We start from the raw sequence: 26,870 nt of genomic DNA on the forward strand, positions 1-26,870 counted from the left end.
GGGGGAAAACAATGGAGGGGGTAACAATGTTCAATAGGAAGTGTACTCATTACCTCACTCATGTAACTGTAACCCTCTGTATAGTATCTTTACAATAAAACCAAAGATTCACATGTAAACCTAGTATATGGTAATATCACTATAACCACACTCCACTCTCGTGGGGCTGTCACTCTCTGCACAGATAACCCAAGGTTACCTAGTGCTGCCCAACAGTGAGTGCTTCTGGCAGAAAAGCATGTTCTGCCATTTCGCTCTGATATTTTCATGGCATCTCCCCCTAGACAGATGAAAACAAGATCTTGAGTTGTGAGGACAGGGGATCCAAAGCAATGGACTGTAGTAGACATAGGTCCAGAGCTCTAAGGCAGGTTCTCTTTCTCAAGGCAAAATCTTCATAGTTTGGTGGGCAGGCAGCTGACAGGTTTCCCTAGGAATTCTTGAGGTACTCATTGGCAGGGTGTAGTTGGCTATGGGAGGTTGGTGACAACATGGAGAGACATTGGGAGAGGGAAAGAAGGCTAGGCAGAGCCACAGAAGCTGCTTGGACTGTCTGGAGTTTGTATCACGGGTGCCATGAGAACACAGTCTTCCCTCCTCTGCCTCTAATATTGCAAATTTGGAGATCAGAAGCATTCTTAGGGGTGTCAGGGTGGATGGGTGTTACCATCTTTAAAGTCCACAGAGGAATGGCAGAGAGAACACAGAGAAGTTTCCAGTGCATTTATAACACTTCCCTGAAGGAAGAAAGGGGAGGGAAAGAACATCCACCAATACCCTGAGCTATAAATGGTGTGTGTGTGTGTGTGTGTGTGTGTGTGTGTGTGTGTGTGTGTGTGTGTGTGTGTACCAGTCCTGGAGCTCAAACTCAGGGCTTGGGTACTATTCTTGAGCTTCTTTTACTTAAGGTTAGTGCTCTATCATTTGAGCCAAAGCTCTTCCTTTTACCTTTTTTGGGTGGTTAATTGGAGATAAGCAGCTCACTGACCTTCCTACCTTGATTGGCTTTGAATCATGATCCTCAGATCTCAGCCTCCTGAGTAGCCAGGATTACAGGCATGAGACATTGGTGCCTGACTAGGGGAAATTTTTTTTAAATATTATAAAGGCTAGGATATTTCTTGCCCTTTTTTTATTGTTCATTTGAGTAGCCATTAGAGAATACAACTGGCTTTTGGTCTCCTTTTTAGCTGTCATTGGGGATTGCAGTGATATAAAGGTAGGAGCCCCATAAATAATCCTCAAAGCTCATTTCTCCTTATCCATGAGCCTCTGCCTCTTCCCTTTACAAATCTTGTCTCAGCTCTGGGTGAAGAGTGAAATGAGCTGAGCCAAATGTAAACTCCATGGCAGATTAGACTTGTCCTTCAGTGGAAGTGTCAGGAGCAGGGAGGAGGCCAGAGGTTCAAAATTTGTTAAAGCCCACAGAGAGTAATATGAAGTGTCAAGGTTTGATAGCAAGTACCCTGCCTCCCCAGCAAATTGTGAAAGGTGTGGTTGCTTGTGATGGGTTTGTGGAAGTGATTGATCCTGAGGGCTCTGGCCTCATCACTGGGTCTATTTATAGCTTTATCATTGCATGGTATTATTGGGAGGTCCTGGAAAGTAAGAGCTGGAGACTGATAAGAAGAAGTGGATCACTAGAGTATCTGATGCCTGGATCCTTTCTGTCTCAGAGCCACCACACATTCCCCATTAAAGATGGGGATGTCTGCCTCATTCCATGGGCCCAGTACAATAGAGCTAAATGACCATAGACTGAAAGTTCTGAACCTGAACCCAAATAAATACTTCCAGCAGGATATAATGGTTCATGCCTATAATCCCACCTATTTGGTAGACTGAGGCAAAAGTTTGAGACCCTATCTGTAAAATTAGCACAAAAAGTGTTATGGGCATGACTCATCTGGTAGAGTGCCCACCTAGCACTGTTAAGACCTGAATTCAAACCCCACCACTGCCTAAATAAATAAAACAAACCCTTCTTCCCTTAAGCTGTTTGTCTCAGGTATTTTGTCATAGAAACAAAAAGAAACTAATATACACAGTTCCTGTCAGGTGTCAAGGCTTCTTCAAACAGAGGGGAGAAGACATCAAAAATGACCAAGGTGGACAGGGTAATCAATCCAGTCAGATTCCTTATAGAAGGGGATACTGACGCTCTGAGAGATGAGGGTCATGAGACTAGTGGATAACAGAACCAGGCCTAGAAGCTGACCTCTACTTCCGGTCCACAGTCCCCTGGTGACACAAACTCCCTGTTGCTGGCCGTGTCTGAGTCATGCATTATCCTCTGTTGATGTCTTATGAGGCTTTATGATGCACCAGGCATTGAGGGTTTTGATAGAGTATCTTTCTTTTTTCATTTTTTTATTAATAAGTTTTTTTATTGTGAAAATACTGTACAGAGGGGTTACAATTACATGAGAAAGATAATGAGTACATTTCTCATCAAGCATTGTTGCCTCCTCCTTTGTTTCCCCTTTCCATCCCTGCCCTCTCATCTCCCCCCCACCTCTCCCTCCCCATCAAAATTGTAAAGTTCCTTTTTCGACATAATGACTTGTACATCTCGTTGTTGCAATGGGTCCACCTGTATCCCTAGTTAAACAATTTGTTTTTTTTCCTTTACCTCCCCGAATTATACCAATATCAAATACAGTGAAAACAGGGGTTATACCGTAGAGGAAGGGACACACAAAGCAACAAAGAAATCATCTTATAAACATGTTAGAAACAATTGCAAGAAAGAAAAACCATTTGAGTTCTTATCATGGGTTCATTTTGCCTAACATTACCTTAGAGTATCCTTCTTACAATACTTTCTTTGACTGAAGTGTTTTTCCTTGTGGGCTATATGTTATTGCTTCATCGCATTTTGGGAATGAGTGGAACAACGCACACACATACAAACACATATATAGGCACACATGCACATATAAAAACACACATACACATGAGACACACACATACATTTTACCAAGCACATTCTATCCTTTTAACTGCAATCTGTGTTCTTCCCCTCAGGCTCAATTATTTCACCCCAGTTTTTGACCATGCAGGTTCCAGAAAGGATAGGTGTTAATTTGACAGATGTTTCAAATCTGAAGCTAGACCTATTCTCATTCTTGTTGCTGCCAATGAATATTAAGGCTTAATAGTCACTACACAGAATCTGGCTTAATTCTCTGTCTGTAGATAAGAAAATGAGCTCAGGCAGGGAATCCTGGTGCTTACCTGTAATCCCAGCTACTTAGGAGATAGTGATCAGAAGAATTGGTGTTTAAGGCCAGCCTGAACAAAATGTTAGTGAGATATGATCTCAACCAAGGTGCTGTGTATGGGTGTGAATGCCTGCCATGTCCACATCTGGGAGGCATAGGTAAGAAGATCCAGATCCAAAGCCAGCCCTGGGGTGGAAAAGGGGTAGCGGTGTTATATACAAACAAAAAACCATGAGACCTTATCTAAAAAAATAACCAAAGCAAAAGGACCGAAAGCATTATTCAAGTAATAGGGCCTAACAAGTACAAGGCCCTGAGTTCAAAAGAAAAAAGAAAGGAAAAAAAAGATTAGAGTTTCCTTCTAAGGCAAAAGAAACAAGAAAATTGCAAAAGGAAAGGTAAACTTAGGCTTTTTGTTTGTTTGTTTTTTTGGGTCTGGTCATGGGGTCTGAACTCTGGGCCTGGGCGCTGTCCCTCAGCTCTTCAGCTCAAGGCTAGCGCTCTACCACTTGAGCCACAGTGTCACTTCTGGCTTTTTTCTTTTTGCTTATGTGGTGCTGAGGAATCAAACCCAGGGCCTCTGGCATGCAAGGCATGCGCTCTACCACTGAGCCACCTTCCCAGCCCCAAACTTAGGATTTTTATCTCCTAAAGAACCCACAGCTAGCCAGGGATATATCTACGACTGAAAGTACACCTGGGTTGGTTCCACTATCCCAGGCCAGCTCCACACCACGGTCATCATGAGTGGGATGGGAGTGGGGGTGATGGCATAATACACACTATTGGAACTGCTTTTCCTGGACTCCCCTTGATTAGATTCTGGGTGGGGGCAGCTGCAACAACATTTGTAGGCCTGAGATTAAAGACACGACCTAGGGAGACTACTCTCTTACCTCAAACTGAACCTTTCAAAAATGTAGCAACCTCTCTCAGGCTTCCTGGGACAGGCTTAGAGAAATGCTCCCAGAACTGACTTCTTTCTTCAGATGCTGCTGAAGTGGACAGGGAATACTAACATGGAAGATGCTACAGTGATGTAACTTTCAACTACTTCTTCCTCAAATCAACACATTCTTGGACACAGCCACAGGTCGGGGGCTGCCGCTCAGACTCCCAGGAGCAAGGCTCTAGATTTACTTGGACTACTATAGAAGCAAAACCCTCTTTTGTGAGATTTTTAGATAGCTGTTCCCAGTGCAATTTTTATATTAGCAGTAAGTTTAGTGCCCGAAGGGATCAAAGATTCACATGAAACACTCCCGCCCAGGGCGATTTTAGATCACGTGTTGCAAACCCACCTGGAAGGTGAGTACCTTCTATCAACACTCTGGGCAAGGTTAGCAATAGGGGACTGACACAAGAAGCTGCTGAAAAATGTCACAAGTAGATGTACGGTGTCTTTACACCAGTGTTCTAGACTACAGACTGAGAAGTCTGTCTGATGGCCAGGACAGCTGCTTCAGGACACCACATAGAAACTTGGAAGCCAGGCATTGGCGGCTGACATCTGTAATCCTAGCTATTGAGAAAGCCGAGATCTAACGATTGCAATTTGAAGCCAGGCCAGGCAGGAAAGTCCATCAGACTCTTATTGCTAATTAACCAGCAAAATGCCAGAAGTGGAGGTGTGATGCATGTGGTAGAGCAGCAGCCTTAAGCAAAAAAGCCACGTGAGAGCAGGAGGCCCTAAGTTCAAGCCCCAATATCAGTGCATACGTGTTTGTGCATATGCACATAGATATGCACACATGCACATGCACACGCACACACACACACACACACACACACACAAAGAGACTTGAAGACTCAGGCCTGGGTGACATAAGTCTATTCCCTCCCTCCCCCCCCCCCCCCCCCCCCCCCCCCGCCCCCGGTCATCAACAGTGCAGTTAGAATCCTATGTTCTCCTTTGGGTGACATGTGGGCATAGAGATTCCTGTTTACAGCTAGAAACTGAGTAAAGTGATAGGATTGGTCAGTGCGAAATCAGAAACAGGACCACTGGAATTTGTATTCTCTACATTAGACTTGCCAGCTCCCTCTGGCTGGGTCTCAGGTAGAAGGGACAGGGCAGGTCTGATCTTGACTGTCCAAGTCAAAGGTGAGTCATCTAGTCATCACCAAGCATCAAGCACTCCCATTTGCTAAGCAACATTTAAATATCTGGACAAGGACACCAATGAATTCATAATCATTTATTGTAAATCACTCAAAGATTATACATTATTGATGGCAAAAGACATTTTAAACACCTGCTAGATGGAAAAAACTTCATTATGATCATTTCCGACTGGTATCATTTCTTTTTCTATTGTTTAAATCCTACATCTGTCCTGAAAATATCTATCTTCAGATCATTCTGATAGTAACAATATAAAGCCTTTCTTTGTTCTAATATCTAACACAAAGGGCACACTGTCCTGTTAACTCAACATGCGCTCCACAAGGTGACTTCACACATAAAAATTGTTGCAATTTAGAAGCTGCATAATGATCACATTATATCTTGTTTCAAAGTCGATGATGGCTACGTGCGGATGACACATTTGTAGACAAAAGAATTCTAGATAACTGCCGGTTATTAAGATCTGATGGGCTGGTGTGGAAAATTAATACACCTATTTAGCAGAAGTAGCTTAAGTACATGCATGGATGACGAGCATCAATCAGAATACAAATTAACTGTCTAAATATTTAAATGAGAGCTGAATTTGAGCTTGTTTGATGTCTGGTATTTCTGAGTTACACACCTTTAAGATTACAATAGCAAAAAGAACACAAACATTTAAACAGGCATTGATTTATGGGGTAGGCCGAGCCTTCAATTTTGGATATAAAACCAGCTCCATAGAAAACAAATCTTTTAAAGTACAATGGTGAACCATTAGCAAACTATAAACAGGGCAGAAAAGTACAAGACCAATTTCCTGAATCCTCACTCTTTTCAACTTTTGGGTTCTCTGTGTGTCTCTGTGTTTCTCTGTCTCTGTCTCTGTCTGTCTCTGTCTCTCTGTCTCTGTTTCTGTCTCTCTGTCTCTGTCTCTGTCTCTGTCTCTGTCTGTCTGTCTGTCTCTCTCTCTCTCTCTCTCTGGGGAACTGAGATTTGAACTCAAAGCCTGGGATACTATCCCTTAGCTTTTTTGCTCAAGGCCAGTGCTCTACCATTTACTTGGGCCACAGATACACTTCGGGCTCTTTGCTAGTTAATTGGAGAAAAGAGTCTTTTGGACTATACTGCCCAGGCTGGGTTTGAATTCTGATCTTCAAATCTGAGCCTCCTGAGTAAATAGGATTACAGGCGTGAACTATCAGTACCTGCATAGATTCTCTCAAACAAAAACCCCATCCACACAGTAGTTGTAAAACAAGAACATTCCCAAGTTACTCCAAAAGCCCTCTTTTGTCTTCTACTCTCCCTCTCTGCTCCTCAGTGTGTTTAAAAGCAATGTTGGATTAATGCACAGAAAATAAAAGCAATGCTCTTGTGGATCATCCTGTCTGGGTTAACATCACATGTAAGCACAGAATAATGTGAATTTGACAAAGATTACTATAGAGATTAAGTCACACTGATGTTAAATCATAGTACTAATATTAACCTAGTTGTAGCTGACACTATTTGAGACAAATCAAGAATTCCCAAACCACATGGATTCCATCCCCTCTACCACCCAACTCGCCAGAGATCTACAGTAACAAAGACATGGGTGAGCATCAAGGTCAGTCAGACTTGTTGAACAGCTGGTCCCACTTCAGGCACTGCCATCTCCAGTCTTGGCTTTCCGGGCCTCAATCATTGACTTGGTGGCCCGTTTGCGGTCAGTGGCCAGCCCCAGCAAGCACATGAAGTCAATGAACCAGGTGGTTGGGTTGAAATTTAAGCCAAATTCACTAGCAGAGTAGTCAAAGGGAAAGGTGTGATGGTAGTTGTGAAATCCTTCCCCTGGAATACAAAGCAGCCATTCAGACAACATGATCACCCACCACCTCCTGCACAGGATTTTGTCATGTGACTTAAAAATTATCTATCAATTATCTATCTATCTATCTATCTATCTATCTATCTATCTATCTATCTATCTATCTATCTATCTATCTATCTATTTGCTAGTCTTGTGGTTTGAACTCAAGGCCTGATTGTTTGCTATCTCTGAGCTTTTTTTTTTTTTCCCACAGTAGCACTCTGCCACTGGAGTTACAGCTCCACTTCTGGCTTTTTTTTTTAGTTAGTTTATTGGAGATATGAGTCTCACAGATTTTCTGCCCAGGCTGGCTTTGAACTGTGATCCTCAGATCTCAGCCTCCTGAGTAGTTAGGTGTGAGCCACCCAGCATGTCATGTGTTTTTTTGAGTGTTTAACATATACAAGACTTTGTGTTGGGTTCTGTGGGGATAAAATCTTGGTTGCAGTTTTCAAAAACATTTATTCATTTGGTGAGACAACATAAGCATGAACAGGAAATAATACAGGAACCAGCATACGTTACAAGAATAACTTTCTTGGGTGAATTGTAAACATGACACATAACTCCAGCCCTGAACTTTCTAAGCAAAATGCCTCTTGAAATGTCAAATGGAACTCATTGAAATCTGTTGAATAGTAAGGAGTAGCTGAGATGTGGAAAGTGAGTATAGCTGATTAAAGTACTGTATGTGTGAGATGTCAGAGTGAAAACTTTCTGAACAGTTAACATAAACTTAAAAGAATGAATGACAGGAAAGTCATATAGGTTCTGTCCAGGGTAGGTGTACTAGTGGGAGGATGAATGGAGAGGGGAAGGGTGGGTGAATAGGATCAAAATAATTTATGTACACGTGTGCTTTGTGAAAATAGAACAATGAGGCTGTTGAGATTGGTTTAGCAAGTGGGAGGGGGAGGAAGAAATGTAATGGAGAGGGAGCGTTGATCCAAGTGCATTGTATGCATACATGGACATGTCAACGTGAAACCCCTTCAGAAACCAAATGATGCTAATAAAAATGTAGGGGAAAAAAGAAGATTATCACACTCTTATGCAAGAGCCAGGCAGGATCCTAGGTTAAAGCTCAAGTTCACTCTTCTCTCCTTCCTCCCTTTACAAATCCCAGAAAGTCCCTAAAATCCAGGCTGCCATTCTCCCCATTGGCTGACACCCTCCTACTCACCAATGGCGCCCAGGGCCACCAGTGGGTTCTGCCGAGGGCTGATATGCCTGTCATAGGGCCGGTTCCCGTACATGTGGGCTGCACTGTTGACGAGCCATGTGCCATTGAGGGCGATGGTGTAGCGGAGAATGGAAGCCAAGAAGTAGGAATTCCACAGACTCTCTCCCCAGATATACCAGGGCACGAGGGCAGGGACCACAAAGCACATGAGCACCACGCTGGTCTTATAGTACCTGTGAGGTCGGACATCACATAACCATTAGGCACCTGCTTGTGGAGATGGAGACAGCTGGACTAGAAACACCCAAGGAAGGAACTGTGCCGTGAGCTCCTCCATCTCCTCCTGTATAAGAAGGATCTTTGCCTGAGACTGTGGACCTACAAAGGTTAGGCAGGTAATTCATATTTGCTGTAGGAAGTGGTCAGCCTTATAGCATTCTTCAGAAGCATTTCAATATAAAATAATCAAATATATGCTAGCCAAACACAGAAGACACTTGTATCCTCTGAGACACAGTTTGAGATAGCTCAAAATTTTTCTTCTCATTAGTCAATCTAAGACTTATGTTTTCTTAAATCATTTCAAGAAATAATCATACCAGTTGTCAGTGGCTCACACCTGTAATCCTAGCTGAGATCTGAAGATTGTAATTTGAAGCCAGCTCAGGCAGGAAAGTCCATGAGGCTCTTAGAACCAATTAACTAGAAAAAAAAAAAAAAAAAAAACCAGAAGCTGAGTTATGGCTGGAACAAAAAAATGGTAAGTGAGCGTGCAAGGTCCTGAGTTCAACCCCAGTACCATCATGGAAAGAAATGTGAGTGGGAAAAATAGAAGGAAAAAAGAAAGAAAAAGAGGAAAGAAGGAAGCAAGGAAGGAAGGAAGGAAGGAGGAAAAAGAAAGGAAGGGGAAAAAGAAGGAAAGGAAAGAGGGAGGAAAGTAAGAAGGGAAGGAGGGAGGGATGGAGGAAGGGAAGGAAGGAAGGAGATTCAGAATTTCTTGCATCATACCAAGTGTATGTTTCTTTACTTAGTTTACTAAGAAGTAAGTGACCCTAATTTCAATTTTTTTTTTGCCCACCAGAGGTAATACTCCAAACCATCATAAAAAATAAATAACCAGGGCTGGGAAGGTGGCTCAGTGGTAGAGCACTTGCCTTGCATGCTCGAGGCCCTGGGTTCGATTCCTCAGCTCCACATAAGAAAAAAGCCGGAAGTGGCACTGTGGCTCAAGTGGTAGAGCGCTAGCCTTGAGCTGAAGAGCTGAAGGACAGCGCCCAGGCCCAGAGTTCAGGCCCCACGACCGGACCCAAAAATAAATAAATAAATAAATAACCAAATGAACAAAAACATAACCACATAAAAAAGGTAATCATTAAAAAGCAAACCAGTCCTGGGGCTGTAGCTCATGCCTATAATCCTAGATATTTAGAAAGCAAGATCTGGAAGATTGAGGTTCAAAGTCAGCCAGGCAGAAAAGTCTATAAAACTCATCTCCAAAATAATCAAAGAATCAGCAAAAAGCCATGCTGGTAGAATAGCTAAACAAGCAAATTAAGTAAGCACAAAACCTTGAGTTCAAGCCCCAGTACTAGCAAAAATAAATAAATAAAGCAAACCTCTGCTAGCATGGGCATCTAGCAGACATTTACTGAGACCCAGTATGTGGCAGTGACTAATGTGCTCACAAACACTCTGAGGAAGGGATTGTTATTTTGCCCATCTTAAAGGTGGGACAATGGTGAAAGAAAAAAGCTATGCTGTTGGCCTGGAGTCAAATGATCAATAAATGATAGGACCTCATATTTGAAGCTGGGTGCCCATGGTTCACGCCTGTCATCCTAGCTACTCAGAAGGCTGAGATCTGAGGATTGTGGTTTGAAGCCAGCCAGGGCAGAAAAGTCCCCATGAGATTCTTATCTCCAATTAACTACTCAAAAACCACAAGTGGATCTGTGGCTCAAAGTAGTAGAGAACTAGCTTTGAGTAAAAGAGCTCAGGGACAGTGCCCAGGCCCTAAATTTAAGCCTCGACTGTGAGCAACATCATTTCATCATGTTATTCTGCCTTTCAAATGAAATCACGTAGGAGTGCTTGTATATTGCTAGTTGTCGGTGAGTTTCCTGATCATTATTTTTCTTGGGCAATACATTAGTCCATCTATTTTCCAGTATTACAGTAAAAGACGGCTGCATTTCAATAGAAAGTGGATGACTAGGGGCTGGGAAGGTGGCTTAGTGGTAGAGCGCTTGTCTCGCATGCATGAAGCCCTGGGTTCGATTCCTCAGCACCACATAAACAGAAAAGGCTGGAAGTGGCTCTGTGGCTCAAGTGGTAGAGTGCTAGCCTTGAGCAAAATAAAGCTCAGGGACAGTGCCCAGGCCCAGAGTTCAAACCCCAGGACTGGCGGAAAAAAAAAAAAAAAGAGGAGTGGGGTGTGATGGTGGGGTGGGGGAGGGGTGTCCAAAGACAACTCCGGGACTTGATGGGCTCTGTAGAACCTCATGCAGAAGGCCTGTTTTGGAGGGCTCTGGAGATACAGTGGTAAGGAATGGGGGGGGGGCGGGGAAGCAGCCCTGAGCAGAGGGAGGAGCTCACCAACTATGAGTTTCAATGAATTCAATGGGGGTGCTCTGACAAGGCCACCTTAAGAATTGCCCCCAAATGGAAGATGTGTCCACACATCCAGCCATTGGTCCCAGGGCACCTCTGGCAAGGTGAACCCATGGGTGAGGCAGCACCCTGTAGACAAAGGCACTTTCCAGAAGGAATAACCTTTGGAGGTGGGAATATAAGCTAGGCGGGCATCTGGGTAGAGTGCACAGCCACTGCACTGGCCACAAACCTGAGGTCTGGGCTGAGTGCATGAAGAGGCAGAGGGTGGGCGTGGTGCATGTCAGCACTCCCCAGGATAGTGAGGCAGTGGGATTGCAAGTCTGAGGTCAAGCTGGAATACATAAAGTGAGCTCCAGTCTCAAGGCTGGGCAGCAAGAAAGCAGCTGACAGTGCTAAGAGAAGGCACCTTGCCACTCAGAGTTCCTTCTCTTTACAACCCAAGCCTCTCAAAGGAGCCTCTTGTAGTCCTCACTCCACTTCTGTAAAGAAATCCAAGGCTTTTTCTGTGATTACTGGGGTACAAAGAGTGCCATGGACCTCTTGCCTAATCGTCCTGGCATGCTCCATCAATCAAGACCTTGTGGTGTAGAGAGTTGCCCTGGCTCCCTGCCTGGCCATCTGTGTTTGGCTATCACCTATAGAACTCAGTTGCTGATGACACCCTCCGCTGTCTTCTCCTTCTGGCCTGTCTAATGGGCCACCTGTCAGTCTTGGTGGCTCCATTGGCCGGACAGTCTGTGTAAGCAGTGTAGGCTTCCCAGGTGAGAGAGAAAGTCCTGGACATCACCAACTAGCACAAACATGCCCAGCCAAATTCTCTCTTCCTCGAAAAGACATATTCCTTAAAAAATAATAATAAAATAATAATGTAAAAGGCCAGGTGCTGGTCTCTCACACATATAGTCGCAAGAGACTAAGGCCTAAGGATTTAGGGCAGGAAAATCTATGAGACTCATCTCCTTTTAACTGCCAAAAAGCTGGAAATACAGCTGTGGCTTAAGTGATAGAATGCTAACCTTGAGTGGAAAAAAAAGCTCATGGACAGCACCTAGGCCCTGAGTTCATGCTCCAGCAAGGCTTGAACTCAAGACCATCACAATATAAATAAATACATTGATTAATTAATTTTGTAAGTTCTCCTTCCAGCAAAGATGTGGCAGGTTAAAGCTAGGGGTGCTCACAGATTGTCCTTCTTGATTTTCTACTAGGTGACCTCCCTGTGTGTTCTGTAACTGGATGGATAGATGGATGGATGGATGGATGGATGGATGGATGGATGGATGGATGGATGGATGGATGGATGGATGGAAGGATGGATGGATGGATGGATGGATGGATGGATGGAAGGATGGATGGATGGAAGGATGGATGGATGGATGGATGGATGGGGAATGGTAAAAAGCACAGTGAATCTGGGCTAGATTTCCAGTGCAGTAGCAATGGCAGTCTTAGCTCATGTTCCTACCCCCAGCCAAAAACTTGAAAAACTCTCCCTGATCATTTTAAACAGATTCAGCAAGTCTTTTCCCATGTGGCCAAGTAGCCCTTCCTCCCAGACACTGTTAACCTTGAACAGCTGTTCTCCATTTATTCACGGCCACTGGGCCGCTGTGCTTTGGAACAAGTGCTATGCTGAGATAGCTTCCTAAAATTCTTGCTTAATATCACTCAAATCTGAATGGCCTTGCCAGTGATCCACAGAAAAACTCCACGAAGTCCTCCAGCCCCAAATCCTTAGGAGATTGGCTGGCAAGTGGCCATTAAAGTTGCTGGGGCTTTTTGCTAATGGCTCAAACATTTAACTACCCAAGTCAGCTACCTCCTAGCTATGTGACCTTCAGAGGAGTATTTGATGGTGCTGAGTCTCAGATTTCTCTTGCAGAAAATGCTGTAGTAACAAATTTCTTAAGTGCCTACCATGTGCCAGACTATCCTAACATTGGGCTACAAAGCGAACTAAAGCAGACAAAAATCCCTGTGCTCATAGAACAAGGGAATTCTGGTAGAGATCTATATGTCATCTATTCTGATAGGAAAGTCGGATGATGAGCAACAGAAACAAATCTAACCTTAGGCATGTTAGTGGTAAATACTAAGGAAAAAAATAAGGAAGAGAAGGAGACTGAGATACAGCCAGTACAGCTACTGTGATTTGAAACAGGGTGTCTGGGGAAAACCTGGCTGACACTGACTTTTCAATAAAGACTTAAGAGAAGGGCAACTTAGCCATGTGGCTGAGTAAGGCAGAGGAATGCCACACACACACACACACACACACACAAACACACACACACACACACACACACACACACACAGAGGCCCTGGAGACATATGGGGGACAGCAGGAGAATTGGGAAAAGAGTGATAGGAGAGGAGATGACAGAAATAACCAGGGAACCAAGTGTGGAGATTGTCATTGCAAGCTGCCACAATAATCTAGGCAAGAGGAGAGTGGCTTGGAGCAGGAGGTTGATGGGAACAGTGGTGAGAATAATCAAATTCTGAATCTATTTCAAAAAGCAAGGACAGTACTTCTTCATAGCCTTGATGTTGCCAAGAAGGGAGGGAGGGGGGGTGGAGAGGATGGGAGGTGAGATGGGGCAGGATGGGTGAGAAGCTCATTTTGGAGTGGTGTAGGAGAGGCTGTGGGAGATGCTTACTGTACACATTCATCCCGGAATGCCAAATAAAGGGTGTCACTAGGCTGGTGTGGAGATTAGAGTTTGTAGAGAGACAGGAGGTGGCGGGAATAGAGATGTGGAACGTATCAGCATATGAATGCATACCACTCATATATATTTTCTCAGTTAGGTTACACAACAGCCCCAGCTTCCTCCACCTTGATTCCATTGCTTCTTCAATGGGAGTTGATCTCAAAGACCCTTCCCAGTAAACCTTCTACAATGTCATATCTGCCTTAGTGCTAGCTTCTGGCTCTTGGACTGGTGCCAGGGTGGGATCATGTACACACTGCAGACCATGAATTAAAGCTATTCTTATTTTTCAGCATCTGAGCTCTAGCAACAGCCTTCCAACTCCTAAAAGAATAATTTTCTTTTTTAATTTTTTGCTTTTTTTCAGGGGCAACACCGAGGTTTGAACATGGAGCTTCATTGGTTACTAGACAAGCACTCTACCAATTGAGTCATGTTCTCAGCCCATTTTTGCTTTAGTTATTTTTCTAATAGAGTCTTGTTTTATTCCCAAGCAGGTCTCAGACTTTGATCCTTCCACCTACACCTTCTGTGTAACTAAGATCATAGATTGGCACTATTACATTGAACTTGTTGGTTGACATGGGGTTTTGCTATTTTTTTTTTTTGGCCAGATTGGCTTTGAACTGCAATCTTCTTGATCTCTGTCTCCTGAGTATCTGTGTTACAAGTATGAATCACTATGCTTGGCCTAAAACAACAATTTCTGACCATTTGTTTTTTTCCCTAAAAATTTGGTAAAAATTTGACAAGATGTAAGATTGACAATCACTCTAACTGGTTCATTCTTTCTTGATTTAACATGTAAGTAGCTTCTTCTTCGTCTTTCTGAGAATACTTAGACACTAGAATAAGACTCTTAACATCATCAAGGGAGCAAAAGGTAAGACTAGAAAGAGGAGTTGGTAAGTATGTATCCAAGAATGAACCCATGGAACATGTGATATAGGTTTGAAACCCAGAGATGTACTTGTTTTTGCCTGAAACACAAAAGCAAAATACTTGAACCACCTTAATGGTGATTCTAAGCAGCTTTCTGTAGCTTAAAGGTGGCGCTTACTAGGCAAGTCTGCAGTAGATGTTGGAGATCTTTCCACTCCACCACCTCACAGTTGCCCATCACACTAACACCACAGTAGCAAAGATGTGCCCCAGATGGTACTTCAGGACCAATGTGTGTAATGGCATATAATAGTATCCCAATGCAAGTGAGCTCTGGCATGCTGTGTAAATATAGACCACCCTGTAACTTGGTCATCTCTGAATAGCTGTATTCCAATATACTAAATCATGATAAAGAGAACTGAAACATAGAGAATCTCTTTGAAACCAGAAAATTGTCTAGCCAGGGATGGAGGCTCACACCTGTAACCCTAGCTGTTCAGGAAAACTGTGATCTGAGGATTGCAATTGAAGCCAATCTGGGCAAGAAGGACCATGAGTCTCTTATCTCCAATTAATGAGCAAAAGCAGGAAGTAGAGCTTGGCTCAAGTGGTAGAATGCTAGGCTTGAGCAAAAAAGCTAAGGGAGACACCCAGGCCTTGAGTTCAAGCCCTCGTACTGGTACACACACACACACACACACACACACACTTCTATGCAAAAGAATTGTTTTGGCATTTTCTCTTTCCTCCTCCTCCTCCCTATCCTCCTCTTCACCACCCCCCTTTCCAAATGTGGGTGTGATAAACATCTTAAAACTCATTTTTCTTTGGATGAAAAAAAAATTGCTGTTCTCAGTCAGCAAGCATAGTCCTACTGCTTGGTTAGCTAGCTGTAAGCATGGCAGCCTCAAGCTGGTGGTTTGTAAGATGTTTACAGAAAAATCTATCCGAGCATAAAGGAACAGACAGCAACCTGCCAGCTGGCTTCCAAGGGGGGCAGCCCAAGGAAATGTGAAAAGAAGCAAACACCTCAATGGGTGAGAAAGAAATTGCAGCCCCACAAATGTATCATCATGATGAGCAATGAGCTGCCACCGGCATCTTGATTAAACATGTTTGCTTTTGTGATTTCACTTAAAGCTTCACCAGAAACTCATTTTCCCTTCAATTTTTGCATCTTGTAGGGCACCAGAAAAAAAATGAAGTGTATGCCTACTAAACATTTATTTAGAGGACACATGATATGTGCTGGCGGTTTATAACAGGATTGCACATTCTATTGCCTTCCCCATCCCCCCAGGCATCACCCGCAGCATGGGGACTGAGTTTGTGTTTGGATGCAGGGCTGGAGATGGAAAGTTTCATGGAGAAGCTCTTGAAGTGTCACAGGAAATCCTAGCTACCCAGGAAGGTGAGATCTGAGAAAAGTTTCTGTGAGGTCAGCAAAAAGTCAGAAGTGGAGGTATGGTTCAAGTGGTAGAGCAGCAGACTTAAGCAAAAAGACAAGTGAGAATGCAAGACCCTGAGTTCAAACCCCAGTATAGGCACATGCACACACACACACACACACACACACACAAAACCACAAGGAAGTAAGGGAAGAAAATAACTAGGAGTGCTGTAAGTGTGGCCTAAACTGTAGAACACCTGCCTAGTAAGTGAAAAATCCCTGAGTTCAATCCCCAGGACCACCAAGAAAAGAAGAGAAGAGGGGAGGAAAGTAGGGGATGGGAAGGAAGGGGAGGGGAGAAGAGTAGAAAAGAGGGGAGAAGAGAAAGGGAAGGGAGTTCTCTGCCCTCTTCAAACTTGTTTGTCTTAATCAGGAGAGTAGAATAGGAGAGGGGAGAGGAGAAGAGGACAGGAGGGGTGAGAAGTAGGGAAGTCAGGAGAGGGGAAAGGAGGGGAGGAGAGGGGAAGGGAGAGGTGGAAAGGTGGGGAGAACAGCAGAGGGGAAGGAAGGAAAAGAAAAGGGCAAGGAGGGGAAGAGAGGAGGAAGGGAGGAGTAAGGAGTTCTCTGTCCTCCTCAAACTTGTTTGAGCAAAGGATTTGAGAACCAGAGAACTAGGTTTGTTTGATCTTTGTGCAAATCAGGAGTGCACAGGGGATGAGTGCGAACTGAAGGGTTCTGGCATATAAAGACAATTAGGATTGGCACTGATTCAAGACAGCTTTCTGTAGAAGCAGAGAGCAGGACTCATGCCGGGCAGTGTCAAAAGATTCCATGAAATAGAGTGCATAGCTGTCATTGCAGCACAGGGCCTATTTTGTCTCTACTGGGACAATTCTCTGTCCAAGGCTCTTGATTTAGCTCTAGTTAAATGGCTTCATAGGGTAATGGTGCCATCAACATGTTTAGTTTTCACTGCACTGTGTGTATTTGAACTTAATGACACTGTTATACTGCCTATGATTTTAGGCGTTTCTTTCTCACAAACAATGAGAGCGATGTGTGCACATGAGAGATGTGTGTGTTTTATTCTTCACCCTAGGAGTAATTCATTCACATATGAAGTGCCCTGATGCGCAGCTTAGCAACACCAGACAAACTAATCAGCCCACTTGTCAGAGGTTGGGTACCAGTTGCTCACACCTACAATCCTAGCTACTCAGGATGCTGAGATCTGAAGATCTTGGTTTGAAGCAGGCCCAATCAGGAAAGTCTCTTATCTCCAAATCACCTCTAAGGAATTTATCACTAGGATAATAGAATGAATTTTCATTGGTGTGTTGGGACCAGGCACCGGTGGCTCAGGTCTATAATCCTAGCTACTCAGGAGGCTGAGATATGAGGATCACAGTTCAAAGCCAGCCCTGGTAGGAAAGTCTGTGAGACTTATCTCCAATTAACCACCTGGGCCCAAGTAGCTCACACCTATAATCCTAGCTACTCAGGATCCCAGTACTAGGGCTTGAACTCTGGGACTCACGCTCTTGCTTTGTTTTTTCTGCTTAAGGCTCACATGCTACCACTTGAGCCACACATCCATTTCCAGATTTTTGCTGGTTAAATGGAAATAAGAATTTCATGGACTTTACTTCCCAGGCTGGCCTTGAACCGTGATCATCAGATCTCAGCTTCCTAAGTAGCTAGGATTACAGGTGTGAGCCACCGGCGCCTGGCTTTAACTTATTTTTTAATTAACTTACTTTATTGTTATATGTACATATTGTTATATGTACAGAGGGATTACAATTACATGAGTCAGGAAATTAGTACATTTTCTTTCATACAGTGTCTTCTGTTCCCTAACTCTCTCCCAGTCCCTTCCTCCTGTCTCCACCCACAAGTTGTATAGTTCACTTTCATCCATGTCCAGTGAATTTTGTATTTTTAAGAGGAAAAAGATTTTGAGCCAGCCACTACTCAGCTTCTCAGGAAGCTGAGATATGAGGATATGGTTCAAAGCCAGCCCCAGCAGGAAAGTCCATAAAACTATCTTCAAATAAACTACTCAGAAAAAGTTGAAAGTGGTGCTGTGGCTTAAGGGATAGAACACTAGCCTAGAGCAAAAGAAGCTCAAGGACAGTACTCAGGGCCTTAGTTCAAATCCCAGGACCAGGAGAGAGAAAGAGAGAGAGAGAGAGGATTTTTTTTGGGGGGGGGGGTCTGGTCGTGGGGACTGAACTCTGGGCCTGGGCGCTGTCCCTCAGCTCTTCAGCTCAAGGTTAGCACTCTACCACTTGAGCCACAGCACCACTTTCCGCTTTTTTCTTTTTGCTTATGCGGTGCTGAGGAATCGAACCCAGGGCCTCAGGCATGCAAGGCAAGTACTCTACCACTAAGCCACCTTCCCAGCCCAAGAGAAGGTTTTGAATGAGTACCTGAAGAGAATACCCTGAAAGTAATACTTGGACCATTTATGTGCAAGTCTATGTCAGTTCATAGTTACCTACAGTCACAGAAAGGTGAGAACACAAAGAGACGCTGGAGACAACTCAGGAGAAAAATCTCTAGCTTTCTGTTACTCATCACTTTTACAAATACAACTTGTAACACAAAATTTGAATGGTTTTAATCTTGGTTTCCCCATTCCTTCTCTTTTCCTGGCGGTTAGCACAGGTGATAATGACTGAAGTCACCAGGGACACAAAGAACGAGAAAATCTAGAACATTAAATAGAAGCATAGAGAGCATACTATTTCAAAACTCCCCCTGCCCAGCATCCATAAAGTCTGTTTCCTAATTTCTCTTCCTCATTTTCTTTGGATATTACTGACCTTTAAGATCTAGAAATCCCCTTGCCACCATCTGGGATTTTGAGATTTTCTTTTTTGTTTTTGGACCAGTCCTGGGGCTTGAACTTGGGGTTTGGACATTGTCCACGAGTTTTCTTGCTCAAGGCTAGCATATCACTCTACCATTTGAGCCACAGCTCCGCTTGCTTTTTGTAGTAGTAGTAGTAGTAGTATAGTTTTTTGGAAATAAGAGACTTTCCTGATTGGGCCTGCTTCAAACCAAAATCTTCAGATCTCAGCATCCTGAGTAGCTAGGATTATAGGTGTGAGCAACTGATACCCAGAAAACTCTGAGATTTTTTTTTAAACACTCCATTCATGCCCTAAGTTTTGGCTATTGCAATCATATGTGATTAGTTGCTCTAATAACACATTTAGGTAAACATTGACTACAGGGAAGGAATAGTTTTCATTATCACAAAAATCCAAGCTCCCAGTCTAGTTGCACAGAATTAATTGTGAGGAATTTGAAAGTCTCTGTAGGTATAGCTTATTTTTTTCTTTTTTGAGATAAATAAGCTCTCAAATTCTGCCCATCTAAAAAACTACATACACAAATATGTGTCTGCATATATATATATATATATATATATATATATACGGTTTCTCTAGATTTCTTGGTAGTAATTTTTGTCTTCTTTAAAAGGAGACAGAGAAGAGTAGTTTCAAAGAGAAAGCCAAGTGGCAGGATTATCTGTTCAATTGAGTCCATGAGCACGTTCTGACAAATCATATTCTCAGCACCAATTGCTTCATCAGAAGTGACAGGCTGGTTATTGATTTACAGGAAAATAGGCAATGTGAGGAAAAGTAAGTGGCTGGCACAGTCCAGAGCCAACACTGTCAAAGATGACCCTCAGCAGGTCAGCTGACAGATTCCTCTCTCTTTCATACCCTTCCATCTTTGTAATTTGACTATTTTAGACTAAAAATTCAACTCTCAGGGCAACCTTCCCCCAGGAATGGAGTTCTCTTATGCTCATTTTAACTTTTAAAACATTCTAAAGCCAGTAACACACCAGTGGCTCCTAGCTACTCAGAAAGCTGAGGTCTGAGGGTCATCATTGGAAGCCAGCCCAGGCAGGAAAGTCTGTGAGATCCTTATCTCCAATGAACCAGCAAAAATAAAACTGGAGTGGGAACTATGGCTCAAGTGGAAGACTACAATCCTTGAACGAAAAAACTAGAGGACAGCACCCAGGCTCTGAGTTTAAGCCCCAGTACTGGCACACACATGCATGTATACACACACACACATACATACACATGCATGTGCACACACAAATTCTGAACCCATGGAAACAATTAAGATGAATAGGAGCAAGGAGAGTGTGCTTTTGATTCACAAGGCTGGATTACATCAAGTATCTAGACAATGGTCCTCAGAAGTGGACCCCTCCACCTCTGCCAAGGTTACTTTTAACAGGCTACCTAGATGACACCCTGAACAGGCCGGTGGCTCACATGGCCCTCTACAATTTAAGGTGCTATTGTTAAAGGTAATTGTTTAGCTAGCTGAATCAAGAACAGGTGTCTGGGCCTCCACTCACTGACTTTTCTTGCTTTCTGTGATTTAAAATTCAGAGATTCCTTATCCATACCAAACTCCAAACTCTACTATAAAGCCATAGCAATCAGAACAGCTTGGTACTGGCACAAGAACAGATCTCAGGACCAGTGGAATAGAACTGAAAACCCAGAAGTGAACCCACAGACCTATAGCCACCTAATCTTGATAAAGGAGCTAAAAAAATAGAATGGAAGAAAGACAGCCTCTTCAGTAAATGGTGCTGGCAAAATTGGTTAAACACCTGTAGAAAACTAAAGTTAGATCCTTATATATTGCCCTGCACCAGAATCAACTCCAAATGGATCAAAGACCTCAAAGTAAAAGCAAACATCCTGAACACATTAGAAGAAGGAATAGGAGAAACTCTAGGTCTCCTTGGCACAGGCTGAAATTTTTTTAATAAAGACACAGAAACACAACAAATCAAAGAAAGGTTGGAAAATGGTATTGCATGAAACTGCAGAGCTTCTGCATGGCAAAGGACATAGCTGGCAAGATCAATAGAAAGCCCACGGATTGGGAGAAGATCTTCACCAGCCATACAACGGACAAGGGTCTCATATCTAAAATATACTTGGAACTCAAAAAATTAAATCCCCCAACAACAAATCCTCAAAGAAACAACTGCCCAATAAATAAGTGGGCTAAAGACTTGAGAGACTTCTCTGAAGAGGAAATAAGAATGGCCAATAGACACATGAAGAAATGCTCAACTTCTCTGGCCATAAAAGAAATGCAAATCAAAACAACATTGAGATACCACCTCACCCCAGTTAGAATGGCTATAATCAAGAAATCTAATAACAACAGATGCTGGAGGGGATGTGGCCAAAATGGAACCCTACTGCATTGTTGGTGGGAATGTAAACTTGTTGATCCACTCTGGAAAGAAGTATGGAGGTTCCTCAAAAGACCACATAGAGCTCCCCTATGACCCAGCAATTCCACTTTTGGGCATTTACCCAAATGATCACAAACAAGACCACACTAAAGCTATCAGCACCACCGTGTTTACCACAGCATTATTTACCATAGCTAAGATCTGGAACCAACCCAGATGCCCCTCAGTAGATGAATGGATCAAGAAAATGTGATATATATATATATATATATATATATATATATATGAATTCTTTGCTTCCATCAGAAAGAATGATACCACCCCATTTGTTAGGAAATGGAAAGACTTGGAAAAAATCATATTAAGTGAAGTAAGCCAGACCCAAAGAGAAATAGATGAACAGAAAAGGTGAAAAGCTATGTACATACGACTATATAAAATGATGCTAAGTGAAATGAACCCCAAGATATGGACACAAGAGGTTTTTCTTTGTCATTGCTTTTAATGTGATTTTTTTTTGTTTCTTTTGTATGTTCTTCCCACTATTGTATATCCCCTATTGTCACTGTATTTGATTCTGGTACCTTGCATCTTGTATATGCAATTATCTAATTTGGGGAGGGGAAGGGGAATAACAAAATGCTGAAACAAGGACACAGGATGACCCATGACAACAATGATACTCACAAAACACTATGTTGGAAATGAACTTTACAACTTCTGGGGGTGGGGGGAGTCAGGAGGTGGGGAGGGAAGGGATAGTAGGAGAAAAACAAAGGGATAGCTAACAATGTTCAACAAGAAATGTACTCTCATTACCTTACTCATGTGACTGTAACCCTTTTGTACAGGATCTTTACAAGGAAAATGAAATTTTTAAAATTCAGAGATTCCTGTTGACAGTCACAACAAAAATTATGGTCTGTCTGGAAATAAACCCACAAAGGAACCAGGGTAGAAGACCTACACTGGCAGAATTTAAACATGTACTGAAGTAGTTCAAAGAAGTGATGACAAGGCTGGGGATGTAGCTCAGGGGCAGAGCCCACACAGTGGCTCATGCCTGTAATCCTAGGGAGGTGAAGATCAGGATACCATGGTTGAGGCCAGCCTAGACAAAGGAAGTTTACCTGTTATCCCTGCCAGGGAAAAGCATAATGGCTGGGTAGTGTCATATATCTGTCATCCACGTAATATGAGGGAGCCCTGGCCAGTCAGGCATAAGCAAGACACTACCTTGAAAATAACCCAGGCAAAGGCTGAAGTGGTAGAACCCAAGTAAGGGAAAGCTTTCATATCACAAAACTCTCAGTATATGGCTTTTTTTTCTTTCTTTCTTGAGATAAATAGCTTTGCAAGTTCTGCCTAAGAACTATCCGCACACACATATTTATACATACACGCACACATGTGCACATACACATGCGTAAATGGATACATAACTAAATGGTATTATATTGTTTCTCTGGATCTCTTGGTAGTAATTTTAGTTTTCTTTAAAAGAAAGAAGGTAAAAGTGATTTCAAAAAGAAAGCCACCTAGGTCTCACCTAGCAAGCACAAAATCCTGATTTCAAGTCCCAGTACTAGGGCTTGAGCACCAAAAAGGAAGGAAGAGAGGAAGGGAGGGAGTTTCTTTAAAAGGAAGAAGGTAAAAGTGATTTCAAAAAGAAAGCCACCTAGGTCTCACCTAACAAGCATGAAATCCTGATTTCAAGTCCCAGTACTAGGGCTTGAGCACCAAAAAGGAAGGAAGAGAGGGAGGGAGGAAGGGAGGGAGGGAGGCAGGCAGGCAGGCAGGAAGGAAGGAAGGCAAGAAGGAAGGAAGGAAGGAAGGAAAATCAAGCAAGCTTTAAGGATCAATACTATCAGATAATGATTGACAAGCAAGACTAGAGGCTGGCAAAAAAGAAAGGATAAATATTTGAGGTAGGAATTAAACATGAGCAGTAATGAAGGCAAACTTTAGACCTAATTTTTTGAATTCTGATGAGGCAGAAGTGCACCAGACAAAGGGGTGTATAGATAACACGTGTGCTGGAGGCCAGGGGCAGATCCTCTGGCTCAAAGTTACTGGCTTCAGGGCCCACCAAAACCAAGTGGTTGGTGAGGTGGCTCTGAGGACACTGTAGACACACTGCAGAAAATGTTCAACAGAAAGTAGGGAAGAGAAGAGTGCTCCTGGTTGTCCAGCTTTGAAATGCTGTTATTCACTGAAATGCTTATGGAAACTGGTCGTTTAGATTTCTCTTAATCACATGGGGCTCATTTTAAGAAATGGTGGCTAGGTATAGGTCGCACATGCCTATAATTGAATCCCAGAATTGGGGAGACTGAGGCAGGAGGATCTGGAGTTTGAGGCCAGCTTGGGCTATATAGTAAGAACTTGTCTAAAAAAAAGTGAGGGGTAGATGAATAGCCTTTTAGAACTTAAACTCTCCAGAAATTGAAGTTACATATGATATACTTGTGTAGTGAATAACAGATACCTAATGCACACCTTCAGACATACTAACTCATTTAGGCTGCTTTATAGCATGTTCTCACTAAGTACCACTAGTGCCTCTCTTCTGACTTTCAGAAATGGGGAGGGGGGGGAACAGACAGAGGAATGGGCGGGGCCTGGAAGGGGAGTGGAATCTGTGCAGAGCTAAGCAGTGTCCTCCAGAATGGTGACTTCTCACTGCACAGCCCTGATGAGTGGCATCAAGGCTCTTCCCCTCCCCGGACATGCTTGGTCCCAGTGAAACAAATGGCAGTGGCTGAGATTTCTGCCCAGGTTTGTTCAGGAAAGGTTTGGTGTCCCCAGTGCTCCTGTATAAAGTGTGCCCATAAAGTCACCTTGTATTTCTCCACCCAATCACCCCTGACATTCTCAATAAGGGACAGGATGGTAAGATCACACCAGAAACTAGAACACACTAAGTTCAGAGTGAAAGTTCCAGAAACTAGAACACACTATGCCAGAGGGAAAGTTCCAGAAACTAGAACATACTATACCAGAGGGAAAGTTCCCATAACTGATACCCTCTGTCAGAGGCACTGACGTGACCGCTTTCATAAGACCAATCTAAAGATTCACCTTGATTAATGGGCTGGCTATCAAGGAATTCATTACCTTAAGACAATATTTTCACTTCAACTGCCAACTGACAAAAAGTCGTTCTTTAGAACTCTCAGCAGCTGGTTTCAGGAACAGACACAATGTACTTTAATTTCACTAACACATATGAATCACACTTTTCCAAAAAGAAAAAAAGAAAATGGGGGAAGGGGTGGTCTGTCATAGGGCTTGAACACATGACCTGGGCACTGTCTCTGAGCTTTTCTGCTCAAGGCTAGTACTCTATCACTTTGAGCCACAGCTCCACTTCTGGTTTTCTGATGATTAACTACAGATAAGAGTCTCACAGACTTTTCTGCGATCCTCAGATCTCAGCCTCTTGAGTAGGCTGGATTTACCGATGTGAGCCAGCAGCACCTGGCACACTTTTCCACTTTAAAAAAGAGAACATCCGATAAGAAATTCTATGTATTATGCTTTCAGGAAAGAAAGCATCTATGTTGTGAACTGCCACATGGCCAGGAGAGAACTGCATGCCCAGGATCTGAGAAATACCTATACATTATAGTAATTAAGAAACAGAAGGGCTCCATAGAGAAAAATGAAAAAAAAATACAACCTGCAGTATTCTACCAATTGCAAGAGGTATGGGAGCTTGGATGACAACCAAGTCATAGCCAGCTGTTGGATTGATTGCAACTTCATAAGGTCATGATTAAATCATTTGCCTAGTGTTCCAGTTCAATCGGTCTTGAACTTGCTAACTCATAGAAACTCCACAGCAATATTAAAAAAAAAAGGGGGGGGGACATTGAGTCATTTAATACTTTCAAAAATGGTTGTCATAAGGACAGTAACCTTGTAAATCATTTCTTGGAAAGAAATCCAAGTTGGGTGGCAAACTAATTGCTCTGTGTGTAGTGAACTAGTCCATTTCTTACTTTACACATACCCATTTGTGGTTTCAGATGCCTCTGGTTTAAGCAATTTGTTTCCTCTAATAGTCTCTTTCTAGCTTAGTTGACTTCTTTAAAAAAGAGTTTTCCATGGCATAAACCAGCACTAAAGTGACCATTATTACCTATGGAGTAATACATCCCAGCTCACAGCACTGAAGGAAGAATAAGAAATGCATGACATGTTAATACATTGTTCAGCCTAGGTTTTGTGACCACTGTACATTCTGCCATAGCCCTTTCCCCAGACTTGAAAGCACTGAGGAAAAAAAAAGAAATATTATGTGCAAAGAGATAATAATGACAGCAGATTTCTCCAAACTATGTAAAACATTTTTTAATGCATTGTGTTGGAAAAGAAAGTGCCAACTCCACATTTTACGTCCCATAAAAATACTTTTCAAAACTGAAGGTAAAGAGCTAGGCCCAGTAGTTCACGCCAGTAATCCTAGCTACTCAGTAGGCAGCAATCTGAGGATTGCAGTTAAAAGTTAGTCTAGGCAGAAAAGTCTATGAGACTCTTATCTCCAATTAACTAGCAAAAGGCTGGAATTGGAGGTACATCTCAAGGCTTGAGCTCAGAGACAGCACCAGGCCCTGAGTTCAAGCCCCGGGACCAGCCTCTCAGCATTCTCTCCACAAGGAAAAAAGGTAAAGGAAAGGCCTTCAAGGGTTAATTATGCTGGCACATGCCTGTAATCTCAGCTACTCAAGAAGTAGAGATTGGAAGATCATAGTTTGAGACCAGCTCCAGTAAAAAATTTAGCAAGACTCCACCTTAAGCCTGGTGAGGTAGTTACAGCTGTAATCCCAGCCACAGGGAGGCATGATAGAAAGATTTCAGATCAAGGCCATCTGGGCAAAGTGGGTCAAGACCTTATGTAAAAAATAGCTAAAGCAAAAAATGAACAGTGCCATGATTTAAGAGTACCTACCTAACAAGCTGGATGCTTTAAGTTTAAACTCCAGTATATGAGAGAGAGAGAGAGAGCTGGAAGAAGGGAGGGAGGAAGGGAAGGGAGGAAGGAAGGAGGGAAGGAAGGAAGGAAGGAAGGAAGGAAGAAATAAGCTATTATGAGTTATTAAAAAGACTATATAGCAAAATATCCACTTGACTTTTCTGAAGTAGAATAATTATAAGCTTTTTTTTTTTTTTTTGCCAGTTCTAGGGCTTGAACTCAGGGCCTTGGTACTGTCCTTGAGCTTCTTTTGCTCAAAGCTATGGCTTTACCACTTGAGCCACAGCATCACTTTCAGCTTTTTCTGAGTTGTTTATTGGAGATAAAAGTCTCACAGATTTTTCCTTCCTAGGCTGGCTTTGAACCGCAACCCTCAGATCACAGCCTCCTGAGTAGCTAGGATTACAGGCGTGAGCCGCCACGGGAGCCCTGGCTCAACTCTTCCATTTTAATCTTTGTTTTCTTCCAGTACTGGGGTCTGAACTCAGGGCCTCACACTTGATAGACTGACATTCTACCACTGAGCCACATCTCCAGCCCTATTGTTTTTCCAGCCCTATCTTTTACTGGTCATTTTTGGAGAATCTTGTCTTCTTCCTTCCAGTCTCCCAGCATGCACCAGAACCATGATCTGCCTAATTTAGCTTCCCATCATTGCTGG

At 43.0% G+C, this 26,870-nt stretch overlaps 1 protein-coding gene across 1 annotated transcript in view; it reads right to left on the reverse strand.

Moving 5' to 3' along the window:
• Positions 1 to 6,356: 6,356 nt before the first annotated feature.
• Positions 6,357 to 26,870, reverse strand: part of Scd5 (stearoyl-CoA desaturase 5) — a 109,563-nt gene continuing 89,049 nt past the window's right edge. The window contains exons 4-5 of the mRNA XM_013020157.1: positions 8,373 to 8,605; positions 6,357 to 7,170 (exon numbers count right to left, since the gene is read on the reverse strand). Coding sequence (XP_012875611.1) covers positions 6,980 to 7,170; positions 8,373 to 8,605 — 424 coding nt within the window. The 3' untranslated portion in view covers positions 6,357 to 6,979. The remainder of the gene's footprint in view (positions 7,171 to 8,372; positions 8,606 to 26,870) is intronic.

Source organism: Dipodomys ordii, unplaced genomic scaffold, assembly GCF_000151885.1.
Source record: "Dipodomys ordii isolate 6190 unplaced genomic scaffold, Dord_2.0 Scaffold49, whole genome shotgun sequence".
In the NCBI taxonomy this organism is placed as follows: Eukaryota; Metazoa; Chordata; class Mammalia; order Rodentia; family Heteromyidae; genus Dipodomys; species Dipodomys ordii.